We start from the raw sequence: 13,042 nt of genomic DNA on the forward strand, positions 1-13,042 counted from the left end.
TATATATATATATACACACACACATATATATATATTTATTTATATGCTTATTATGTACTTTTCTACATGTGTATGCATATATATACTTACACATATAGTTATACAGTTTATAGTTTATAGTTTTCATGCATGACAAATATACTTTCCAAAAAGACAAAAACTTTTCAACTTTGCCCAATTCGAATAATGTTAAAAATAGTGCAAATAAAAAACGCACTATGATTACAGAGAATGAAAATTTGAAATATACTTACCGAATTCTTTAATCAATTCTGTAAAAACGCCAGGATCGCTTTCAATGAGACACCAATTTCCTGCCGAGTCCGCCATATTTTATATACTATCGTAAATGTGTTACGTGTAGAAAATAAGTAGAGAGCAATAAAGAGTATGTGAAATTTCTCGCGAACTAACGCGCCACTTAGCGGCAAACTCAGCAACCTTCTGGAAATATCTGTACCATTTTCCCTGTACTATTTTTTTGTGGATGCCTCTCAGGTTTCTCTTTGCACCATAAAATATTTAACAGTTTAGAATTGTGATATTTTTAAAAAAACAAATGCTTCGAAGCATTTTTTGATTGGTCAATTGTTAAAATTCTTTCTTCCGATTGGTCAATCAAAGCATTTGTAGCGCCAAGTTAATAGCACCTTCAGAGGTGTTCAGAGGCCCGATTGTGTATTTTGAAATGAGGTAAAAAATTACAAAAGCAATGATTACTAGGTATTGGCCAATTAAATTATGAATATTCTAATGAATTTGTTCACTTTTCAAGATACACAATCGACCTCCTGATTCCCAGACTGCTCCCCAGGTGTCATGTCATCCTTGACTAATGTATGATGATAAACACAAAGATGGAGTGATACCTGGATGACACTTATTCGAATGAGTACCTAAATTCAGTAAAGAATAGACTTGTTCTTTTTGGCTGAACTTTTACATCAGTTTATCTTTCTTCTTCTTCTTTTCTTTTAAAGAGAAAAGGAAGAAAGATAAACTGATGTAAAAATCGTATAATAAAAATACTCCATTATATATAAAATTGCATTTCAACTGGTGTCAAATACGATTTGAAATATGATTGCTAATACATTACTATTATATATTATTATTTATACATATATATTATTATATATATATTATTATTGTTATATTACATAATATATATTATTATAACAGTATATATTAAATATACTATTATATTATGATTGGTAATTTGATGAATTTCGAGAGTTTTTGGTGAATTTTTAAACAAGGCTTTGATAAATTCTTTTCTTGACTCTATCCTGTATAGAATTACCGACGATCGATTCGACACATATATAATGATATTTACATTTTTGAGCTAATTTTTGCTTATAATAATTTATAATTTGCTCGTAAGATTGTACGAATATTTACATGACGGAAAACATTTAAAAGTTTTCACTATCAGCTCAACATGAAGAAAATGACGGTCTCTTTGCCATCACGCACACAATGACAATAAGTATACGAAATACTGCAATATACACGAGTCAACCCGACATACGGGTAGTAATTCGTTTCGATGCCGCACGCCAAATCGTGGAAATAGTGCGTAACAATTAAGTTATCGCTAGCTACTGCGCGGTTTGTTTTCCCTTTGATTACCTTTATTTACATCAGCATTGACTCAGGTATGTAGATGTTTCATACAGTCTTCCAGTAACGTCGCACCGCTTTTAACCTAACATAAGTAGTAACTTCGAAGTTAAGATTTTTTCAATGATGTCAAAAATTGATGACTGTTGTGCTCCTGCTTCTACGTTTAAGTGTATTTATTTTTTTATTTATTAACGCATGACATATTTATTTTTTAATTTTTAAAGGAAATAGCCTTATATTTTACACAGCCTTATATTTTGTATTATCTTATATTAATAGATAAATGATACTTTTGTGGTTCCATTAGCTACTACAATTTTCATTATCATTCTTGTTGATTATATGTTGACATTGCTCTCGAAATAAATTATCAAATAACATGTATGTTGATTCATTCATAATAATTATATTTTTAATATAAAATTTATCATTATGTGTGATTTTGCTTATATGATTAGTATTGTAATCAAGATATAAATCGCTGTAAAAAGATCTCACATCATGATTGAGATAATTTGATATTATCTCAATTGATATTATCAATTTGATATTATCTTATAGTTTGACTTTTATGTTTCAGTTTTAGACAGAATGTCTGAGCAGTTTTTGGGTTGTACAGTTTCGGTAAAGTGTATCGATGATCTTGCTTACCAAGGTAAAATTATTGATTTAAATAAGAATAGTCTGACTCTGGCAAAAGCATTTTGCAATGGCATACCTCATACTTCTTCTGTTGTTAATTTGAGGTAAGATTACTAGCTTGATTAATTTTTATAAATTATTAAAAATATTTAAAAAAATCTTGCATGTGTATATACACACACACACACACACACACACACACACATATATACACATAGAATTTAAATAAATTTGTTTAATTAAATTAAATTTAAATCATTTTAAATAAATGGGTAAATTGATATATCACATATTGTTTATTTTATCGCATATAGCCTTATATGGACTATTTCAAATTGATTTCATTACAATTGTTATTTTTATGAAAGAAGATTGTATAAAATTCGTTTCTCCCCCAAGTTCCATTTCAGAGAATTGAATTATTTTCAAACTTACTTGTTTAGAGGCTTCTGTCCTTCAAGGCATGACACAATATTACGATTTGTTTATCTTTTATTAAGGTATAATATTCTTGCACTTAAAATTCTTAATATATATGAGAAGCAATACAGGAATCAAACTATGATCTTTTACAAGCAGCTGCTCTATCATTAAGTTGTTCAACATCCCAAATAATATATATGAACACATGTATTAATTATCTTTATTACTACAGTGTAAAGGATATACAGAATCTTGAGATTATATCAACAGAAGAAGCAGGAAACGTTAATGATACACACAGTAAGGTAATCGTAAAGAGACCAATTGCGAAAAGGGCTGGGCGATCTATTTCAGAATGCGTTCCAAATGCAACAGTGCAAGCAGGAAGTTCTCAGTCACAGACAAACTTCAAAAAACCAGCAGAGCCTAACCAGCAAGTGGAGCAAACTCCTAATGGGAAAATACCTCAAAGTACATATGATTTATATATTAACATCTGATATATGTTATATTAATGTAATAATGTTGCAGCTGAAAATAATGCATCTAATAATAAATCAGTCTCAAAGAGATTAACTCATCGGCAAAGAGCATTGGAAAGAGACGAACATACCTTTGGTACCCCGATTGATCAATTAGAGCAAGACTTTGATTTTGAAAAGAACTTAGCATTATTTAACAAAGAGGTTGAGTTTTACCGTTTTTAAATATTATTTAATACAAAAAGAAAATTTAGTAATATGTTGTTTATAATGTTATTTAACTATTTTATTATTATTGCAGGCTGTGTGGCAAGAAATAAACTCTTTGAAGCCGGATATTGTTAGACAGTCGGAAAACAATCGGGGTACTACTGCTATCTACCGACCCGATGAAAATATTCTTGTATCTGAACCTACAGTACTCAGACAGATCATGGTGCCTTGCCGTGGTGAAAAAGAATATGTTACAGATAATGGTCTAGTAATTCCTAGCATCCCTCTAAGTTTACATCGACAATTAATAGGTGCAGCAGATAGATTGGGAATAAGTTGGGAACGCAGGGTTCGTATGTTGGAATTATTTGTAATTATTTTTTTGTTTAATATGAAATGAGAAATGAGAAAAAAAGAGAAAAAAGAAGAAATAATAGATTCAAGTAAGAGGCAGAGATCCAACCTTATAAGATATTTACATTTAAATAAGTATATTGATGGAACGTATTTATTCTGATTACAAAATAATTAAAGTTAAAAATTAAATAAATAAAGAAAGAATAAAATAATAAAGAATAAAATTCAATAATTAAATAAGAGTATTTTTAAGATATAGCTTATCACATTTTCACTTATTGGTTCAAATATACACATCTAAGCTATTTTTATTCAATGTTTTAAATTTAATTTTAATTTTATTTTAATTCTATCGTTATATTTAATAATTCTGACTTTCTTTGATAGGTGGAATTGCTTGGTCGCGCCGGTGCTGAACTCACCTTACAGTTATTGGGTGGGAGTCATCGATTGAATCCGAATAATGCGCATCAATGGCCCACCGTGGTCGTGCTGTGTGGACCGCATCGTTCCGGCGCTGCAGGAATCAACTGTGCTCGACAATTGGCTGCTCACGGTGTCACAACAATCGTGTTTGTGGAAAATGCGGAAGATGTATTTCTTCTGCAAGAATTGTCGCTATACAGGCTAACAGACAACAAGGTAGAAACCAAAGTCAAGAATCTACCATCATTGGTGGATCTGATACTTGTAGCGCTCTGTGACGAAGATTCGCCCAGAATGGTCACTCCAATAGCGAGATGGGCAAACAGTAATCGGGCACCAGTATTATCTATCGAACCTCCGGCAACGGGTACACCAGGCATACTCAGTAAATTCAGCCTGTTGGGTGCCCTACCACTGTCGCATAGCGTCGACAACGGCAGATTATATTTGTGCAATCTCGCATTGCCAAACAAAGTATATTCTGACGTTGGCATCAAGTTTAGATCACCATTTGGACCTAAATTCGTAATTCCTCTACATTCCAATAATTCTTAGCAAATTTTTAAGGACCACATCATGTCTTTTTGAATAGTCGCCTTCGTTTTATCATGCGTGATTTGTAAACCTCGTATACAAAGAATATATTTTACTTCCGGGGCCCATTGAGTAAAGAGTTTATATATAGTTTGACATTTGATATAAACTTTTAGATAAACTTTTAGAAAGAGAGAAAAAGGGAACGCATGATGTACTATAATATTTTTCGTATTAATTGCATGATATCCGCAGATAGACTATTTCCGATATTGTATAACTTTGAAAGCTGTATTTTAAAGTCTTGATTAAGCATTATACACATAGATAAAATATAGATATTTTGTCTGTAAAACTGTGAAGACATCGTTTTATGAATAGCAAACATAAAAAGAACTAATGCTCTAAATATTAACGACATAGTTCTCCAAAAAGCAAAAAGTATGTAGAATCCTTGTTTAAGGATACAACTATATGTGTCGCAGCATGATTTTGCATCAGAGCACATGAGTGCTCCCAAATATGTATTTGATATGGCTAAATAAAAGCTAATTACTTGGCACGGGTCACATTACACACGTGTGTATCTACAGTTTATATTAACAAAATTTATATTAATGAATAAGAAAAAGTATGTAAAAATTATTGCCATAAATTCTCCTAATTAAGAATGTTCTCATGTTTTCGGATTAATAAATAGTTAAATGATGAGAAATCTTATAAGAATATAGAGCCACTGTAAGAAAATACTTGCTTGGCATAGTATAAGTTTATAGCTGAAAACTAAATAAAAATAAAAAATAGTAAGAATATTAAATTGATGGCTTGCACATACGAGAGAAAAAAGTCTTTGTATATTTTTAATAATTTGTAACGTACTATTTATGTCATTAAAAATCTGCGCGCGAAACGCGCAGTTATTTAGCATTTCTCTTTGATCAATTAGTTGATTGACAACAATTTTATACTTGTGCACATCTTTATTAATTTGTTCAGTAAGCTCAAGTTGCTCATATATCAAGTATTATATGTATTTTATTTTACTTTACGTCCATCACTTTATGTTCCGATAAGAAACTATAATAACGAAATGTGTAGATGTATTGAAATTATTGTAAACGCACATGCAAGATATCTTCAGCATTATATAAAGTATATTAACACTTGAATATTCCTTTTTGTACTGATTTCTTTTAATGTTTACATTTATAATCAAGTGGAATGTGCTTTCGACGAACACGAATTTATAGTTATTGTAAACCTAGAAATATAGACAAATAATAATTTCTTGTAAATCCGATGTTGTATGAAATCGATATAAAATAATCCCGCAATTCATGTCCATTTTAAAATGAATTAAATACATTTCAATATTTTAAATGATTTATTTGGAAGTATACATTTATTATAACACATTTATTAAGACACATTCGATAATAATAATTAAAATAAATAATATTAAAATAAATTATAATTATTGTGTTAATAATTAATTATTAATTATTAACATTTAATAATTGAGCCTTTAAATTAATAATAATTGTATATTGGTCAAGAGATAATAATTATTTTAAGCAATTGATAATTGTATACTAGAAAATAGATATTTAATTTGCAAATTATATACTTTATAATCTGTGTGAACTATATATTTGAAAGAAATGTACTATATATTTATTATCATGTATATATAATTTCCTTGTCTCAATAATTTCTTTCAATAATTTAGAAATAGAAAGTAATTTATAAAACTTGGACAAAATAAATAAATTTCATAAACAATATATGGACAATGACATGGATATGACACATTGAATTTTTATATATCTCAGTGTTAATTTAATTATATCTGCTAATGATATAAATATAGTAGCAATTACATATGATTTGAACTAATATTCCATACAAAGATGCATAATCATTAAATTATTCTATATTAAATAAGTTATAAAACGCAAGGTAATGAAATTATTCTGTGTAATTAAACAAATGAATTCTCAACAAGAAATTAATAAAAAATATAATATAGATATAAAATAGCTTCTATAATTTTTATAGAAATAACAAAATAATGATATAAAAGTTGAGATTTTTGTTTATATAGATATTGTCAATTTTTGTAAATATTAAATATAAATTAAGAAATCATTTCATGCATTCACTTCATTTAGCTAAAAAAAATTTTTTTTGCGGACTTCGAGAGCATATCAATAGCGCATTATTATATAATTTATTCATGATTAAGTAAGAAAAGGGGCGGCTAAGCAGATATGGGATTAAAATGTTAATTTTAACTTAAAGACGTATAGTGGACTTTCTGAGACATAAAAAAATGTTAAAATTAATATTTTTGTGTTAATTTTAACATTCTTCATGTCTCAGAAAGTCCATTATACAATACTATAAGTTGAAATTAACATTTTATCAGATATTAAAAAAATAATAAAAAAATATGTAGCGGTCGATACTCTGTTTAAAAATGATTGTAAAGCATAGACTCTGCTAAAACTAACGAGAACTGTCGCTAAAACTACTATAAGCAATCAGTACGATACATTTTCCGTCGTGCCAGATCCAGATATTAAAAGATAATATATGAAATGGCCGAAATTAATGTATTTTCAGATACGTTAATTCCGATTAAAAACTTAAAATTTGAAGGAAAAAATAGTTAATGTTTTTTATTTGTATTCAAAATTTACGTAAATATGTCATAATGTAAGTATAAAGGATCACCGATTGAAATGTCTTGAAATTAAATAAATGATTTTCTTTACAAAAAGATCTCTTATAACAATTGAAACACCATTTCGTTAGAAAATTCATATCAATTCAGTATGAACCACATCGTATAGACCAGTTTGTAAGAATCAAGATAAATTGAAGGTTGCTTTAGGTAGCGCGCATTGGTAATACTAAAAATACACAGACTAATATTCCATTTCTATGATTTCTACGTAATTATAAATAGAATGTCTTGAATGGTTAAGAAGAAATATATACAATTTCCATATATTCATCTACTATTTTTTGTATTGATGTAATATTGGGATACCATTCCATATTTATCATATTTGTAACACTCGATCGCTTCCGGTTAAAATATGCTTTATATTATTCGTGACTTAAATAAAAAGCAGATTCAAATCATTTAAAGTACTCAATCTCAAACATATCGTTATAATTACTTATAAATCTTAAAAACAGACATATATGTGAATTAATATAATCCCAAGCAAAAGTCGTTACAATATCAAAATAACTTCAAAATGATCATTAAAAGTTATTTTTCAATCATTTCCGATTCATTTTAATATCATTTTGATGTTATCGTGACTTATTGTTCTGCTTTGGATATATAAGGGCATCTCACAGTCCACTGTTTGGACTGTGTTCCTTCGTCTCTTTCATAACAGTTATCGATATAAAAAATCGATATAAAAAATCCGACTTGTTTCGCTTAAATCATCCCAACAGGACCTTGGAAAGTTGTTCATTCGAATGCGTTTTTGATCCAGAATGAGCAAGCGCAGCACCCACACGCGATTAGCTTACGCATGCCTAATTCTTCAATTAATATGACTAACACGTTCTATCGATATGCTTATAGCCTGTGCTATCTCTCTAACTTTAATTCGAACAGTCGTTCAGTATGATTTCATGAATTTTTTCGATGTTATCGGTGGTCGCAGTTGTTGGCGGTCCCGAACACTCATCATCATTCATCAGCCAAGCGTAATACGATTACGTTTATATTCAGCTACTCATCTTTTCACGGTAAATGGTAGGGTAAAGTAACCCCGTAAACAGCATCAAACTCGGCTGTGATTTGCGCCACTTCTTTAAATAAAAATGTTTAGTCAATGCATGGAATTCGTCTTCCTCCTTTCCTTTACGACAACTGCTGCCGTGCTCATTTTCAACATCTGTCACACGTAAACTAAACCCAAATCCTCATACGGGCAATAGCGCTTTGACACAGAACACTGATTTGTGAAAAGTCGGTTGTGGGAATAAAATTTATCTCCATTGTCCGTTTTTCATCAATCAGCGTTCGGTGTTAGAGCGTTGTTGCCCATATGAGCATCCGGGCAGTCCAGGCTAAACGTTACTTTTAGCTGAAACTTGTTAGGAGACAGTTTGAATAGTGCAGAATAGTGTTATATATACTTCCTGGCCTGGTACAGAGTTCATTATGGCGCCATCTCGCAAAAATTTACCTGATTTAAACGATCCTCGTATATTAATATGTTAAATAAATTATAAAACGCAAGGTAATGAAATTATTCTGTATAATTAAATAAATTCTCAACAAGAGAAGGAATTAATAAAAAATATAATAATATAGATATAAAATAGCTTCTGTAATTTTTATAACATCACTTGACATACATATTTCTGTAAATGCTTTACGGTCTATAGAAATTTATAGCGCTGTCACATGTTAAAAAATACATGATTTTATCGTTGTCGTGCAGAAAACTGCAATTATGTAAATAAGTAATGGTATGAAAGATGAGATTTGTTTACAATCATTATTGTCAAATTTTGTAAATACAGATCAACAAACTCCTTGTGTTACAAAAATATCTTGCTATTAAATTCATTGTAATTTTTTAATTGAACTAGTGCATAAGCATTTTCCATTCCATTATTCATTATTAAAGTGAATTAATTAATCAACACGAGGAACTATGTATGCTCATATAATTAAAAATTATCTCATCCAGTATATTTCAATCTCTGAAATTTCTGAACAATTCTCTTTTTATATAAATTTTTTATACGAATATATTTTTCATGTCTATAGATTAATCATTTTAGATGCGTTCTGAAAATGACCGTCTTTTAAAATATAGTATATTAAATAATTTATATATATTCCTTTTGCAATAATATTTTTATATTTTAATGATACTTCTCTTGAACACTCTAGAATATATTTGAAATAATTTATGATCTTTATTCGAAATATTGAAATTATAGGCACATGGAACTCTTCTCATTTTTGATTTATCAGTTATTAATTGTATAGAATATCGCGCTACATCTATAAACTAAAAATACACAGACTAATATTCCATTTTTATGATTTCTACGCAATTAGACAGAATCGTCTTGAATGATTAAGAAGAAATATATACAATTTCCATATATTCATCTACTATTTTTTGTATTGATGTAATATTGGGATATCATTCCATATTTATTATATTTACCATATTTGTAACACTCGATTCCGGCTAAAATATACTTCATATCATTCGTGACTTAAATAAAAAGCAGATTCAAATCATTTAAGATACTCAGCCTCAAGTATATCGTTATAGTTACTTATAAATCTTAAAAACAGACCGCATATACATGTGAATTAATATAATTAAAGATATGCGAGGGTCGTCTCTGAAAAATTTTGAGCCTACAACATACAAATATTTTTTCGATCAAAAATTCATTTTTATTTTTCAACATAGTCTCCCTTTAAGTCGATTCTTTTCTCAATGATGCTAACATCCCTTTAACCCATTTAAATAATAGTTGCTTTGCAAAATAGACTTCTATGGATGCGATGACCTACTCGTTTGATGAAAATCTTTGTCCTTCAACTCAAACTTTGAGCCTAGGAAAAAAATTGCTGGAAGCCAGATCTGGTGATAGATGGTCAATTCAAATTCCGATTGATAAATTTTTGCTAAGGCGAACGTCGAAATGTAAAAACGGTGCGTTATCTTGATGGAACATCACTTTCTTCTTCTTCAAAGAAGGCCGCTTTGCGGCCGCTTTTTCACAATTTTTGCCTTCTTGTCAATTTTGCCAGCTTGTCAATTAATACAAAATATCCCCGGTATTGTTTTACTTTTTTAAGATAATCGATAAACACAATCTCAAAAAATAATCGCCATCACTTTCCCAGTCGATGAAATCATCTTCGGAGCAGATTCACCCTTCACAGTTTTCTCCGCTGTTTTGACTGTTCCTTCGTCTCAAGAAGTAATGGATCCAATTTTCATTAACAGTTATCAATCGAGAAATCCGACTTGTTTCATCTAAACCGCTCCAATAGGGCCTTGGAAGTTGGAAATATTCATTCGAATGCGTTTTTGGTCCACAGTGAACAAGCGGTAACCAACGTGCAGTTAGCTTATGCATGCCTAATTCTTCAGTTAATATGTAACAAACACGTTCTTTCGATATCCCCGCAGTCTTTCTAACTTTGATTCGACAGTCTTTCAGTATTTCGTGAATTTTTTCAATGTTATCGATGGTGGTCAGTTGTTGGCCGTCCCGAACGCTCATCATTCATTAATCAAGCTGGCTTAGCTACGACTACGTTTAAATTCAGTTACCCATCTTTTCACGATGGCAAATAATGGGGCAGAATCCCCATAAACAGCACCAACTCGGCTTTAATTCGCATAGGCATCTTGCCTTTCAAATTCAAGAATTTAATCACGGCACAATATTCGACGTTTTCCATTTTTACAAAAACACTGATGTTGACTAAATGAGTGTCAAACACCAAATTGAGCATCCAAAATGGCTATAATTTTCACAGATATCTTTAAGCACGATTGATGATACAATATTATTATTAATATCAAAACAATTTTGTAAATAATATCATCTTCATATTGAGGCTCAAAACTTTTCAGATGTCCTTTGTATATCGAACATATTATTAGGTACTTAGAACACAAATAATCCAATTTCTAATGTCTAAATTACATATTTGATTACACCAGTGGTAAAAATAAGATTAAAAAAGATCTTATTGAATCGATAATAATAAAGTAATAATTATGAAAATTTAATACATATATTTAAAACAGGCTGGACGGGCAGCGGACGATTACGTGAAAAATTATAATTATACATTATAAATTCGATGATATAAATAGAAACGTAGTGCGCAACTTATCATCCAATAGCAACAAATAATTTTTGTAGAAAATAAGATATGGGCAACTATTCCTACAGTTAATCTTAACAGCCTACAGATAAATAGTCTTTCATTATATTTATATTTGTATGGAGATTATGTATAATAATCCCGATCAAACAATTTTTTTTGTCGACGCCTATTTTAAGATATATGTATGTGTACAGAATATATAAGAATGATTACTGATTTAACAATATTATAACTCAGACAACAAAAAATGTCTAAAATCAGGTCATAAGATGTTTTTTGCGTTTAAAAGACGATTTAAAAATGTCTCATAATTTTAGACTTTGTGTTGTTTGGGAAAGTTTTATTTCATGTATTTAAATAAATAATATAAGACAGCAAAAGCCAGTTACTACTTATCAGCTCTAAAATCGACTCAGTTGATGGCCAACTTTTGGAAGTCTAACATATCTCTCGATTTTTTTTTCAAGATAACAATTTGACTTTATATTTTTTTTCTAGACAAGTATAACGACAATAAGGTTTATTGAGAAAAACAATTTTCTCTTAGATTTCATTATTAAATGTAGATTTTAAATATCATTCCAATATGATCTATTATGTTTATAGTTTGTTAAAAGACACGTTCAGTAGTATCGTTTATCTCGATTGCCTATTCTTATTTATATAGTGCCTCTAAAGATTATCATATTCACAATGACAATTATATAGGTCTGACGGATGATTGAATTGATGACGTGTAACATTAATGCTTAGCATTAAAAACATTTACCATTCCACACAAGTGATTATTCAATTAATTGTAGTGTATATATTTAAAAATTTTGCAATTTGAAAAAACCTGTGATATCGTTCGACAATTAAAAAAATATCACTTACTTGCATTCGTTGGGATAATATTGTCCTCGTTACATTATTGTTACCGCTCTAATAAAATTGATCTCGCATCTAAATAATCGAACGCTAATAGTGTAAATCATGTGATACATATGTGATCTAGGTGCCCTTCAATACTATTCTAATTCGGAATTTCTTTTGCTTCGTGAAATGCAGCAGTCAGAGAACGATCTTCGTTGTGATCACGCTGTATCTGACGCAGAAAAAATGTCCAGTTTCGTCCAGAACCAGTTTCTGGTTCTGACAGTGTCTTCTTCCTAGGAGGCTGCCGTGGGGCTGGCGGGTGTTGCAGGGACTGTCGCGTTATTGGCTGACTGTTTCGCGCGCCTCCGTTTATTCAACAGGGGATTATTCGTGTGATCGAGCTGCTTCAGACACGCCGTGTCGTAGTCGACGCGCATTGTCGCCAACGACCGCGTCATCTCCTCTTGCACTTCAGGCCACATTTCCTCTCCCTCGCGCAGAACACGTCCAGTATGTAAGGGAGTGGCGGGTACTTCCATATATTTCTGTAAGAAACATAGTTTTA

At 30.2% G+C, this 13,042-nt stretch overlaps 3 protein-coding genes across 5 annotated transcripts in view; 1 reads left to right on the top strand and 2 right to left on the bottom strand.

Moving 5' to 3' along the window:
* The window catches only part of LOC108686892 (ubiquitin carboxyl-terminal hydrolase isozyme L5), a 3,674-nt gene extending 3,344 nt beyond the window's left edge, over nucleotides 1–330 (bottom strand). For both annotated transcript variants that reach the window (XM_018192399.1, XM_018192398.1), the window contains exon 1: nucleotides 255–330. In XM_018192399.1, the coding sequence (XP_018047888.1) occupies nucleotides 255–330 (76 nt within the window). The remainder of the gene's footprint in view (nucleotides 1–254) is intronic.
* A 1,890-nt stretch (nucleotides 331–2,220) lies between these two features.
* Nucleotides 2,221–5,366, top strand: LOC108686933 (enhancer of mRNA-decapping protein 3). Its single transcript, XM_018192461.1, has 5 exons — nucleotides 2,221–2,375; nucleotides 2,927–3,165; nucleotides 3,226–3,380; nucleotides 3,478–3,738; nucleotides 4,134–5,366. The coding sequence occupies exons 1-5, from the start codon at nucleotides 2,221–2,223 to the stop codon at nucleotides 4,725–4,727; spliced, it is 1,404 nt and encodes a 467-aa protein (XP_018047950.1). The 3' UTR covers nucleotides 4,728–5,366.
* Nucleotides 5,367–11,894: 6,528 nt separating this feature from the next.
* LOC108686997 (MAP kinase-activated protein kinase 2) overlaps nucleotides 11,895–13,042 on the bottom strand; it is a 28,244-nt gene continuing 27,096 nt past the window's right edge. For both annotated transcript variants that reach the window (XM_018192554.1, XM_018192553.1), the window contains one exon: nucleotides 11,895–13,022. In XM_018192554.1, the coding sequence (XP_018048043.1) occupies nucleotides 12,771–13,022 (252 nt within the window). In that variant the 3' untranslated portion in view covers nucleotides 11,895–12,770. The remainder of the gene's footprint in view (nucleotides 13,023–13,042) is intronic.

This window comes from Atta colombica, unplaced genomic scaffold (assembly GCF_001594045.1).
Source record: "Atta colombica isolate Treedump-2 unplaced genomic scaffold, Acol1.0 scaffold198, whole genome shotgun sequence".
Lineage (NCBI taxonomy): Eukaryota > Metazoa > Arthropoda > Insecta > Hymenoptera > Formicidae > Atta > Atta colombica.

What these genes read in the sequence shown, in the direction of transcription:
- LOC108686933 (XM_018192461.1), top strand. Translation starts at nt 2,221, where the DNA reads ATGTCTGAGCAGTTTTTGGGTTGTACAGTTTCGGTAAAGTGTATCGAT. An exon ending in TCTTCTGTTGTTAATTTGAG is followed by an intron (nt 2,376 to 2,926) that starts GTAAGATTACTA and finishes TTATTACTACAG; the next exon opens with TGTAAAGGATATACAGAATC. An exon ending in GAATAAGTTGGGAACGCAGG is followed by an intron (nt 3,739 to 4,133) that starts GTTCGTATGTTG and finishes TTTCTTTGATAG; the next exon opens with GTGGAATTGCTTGGTCGCGC.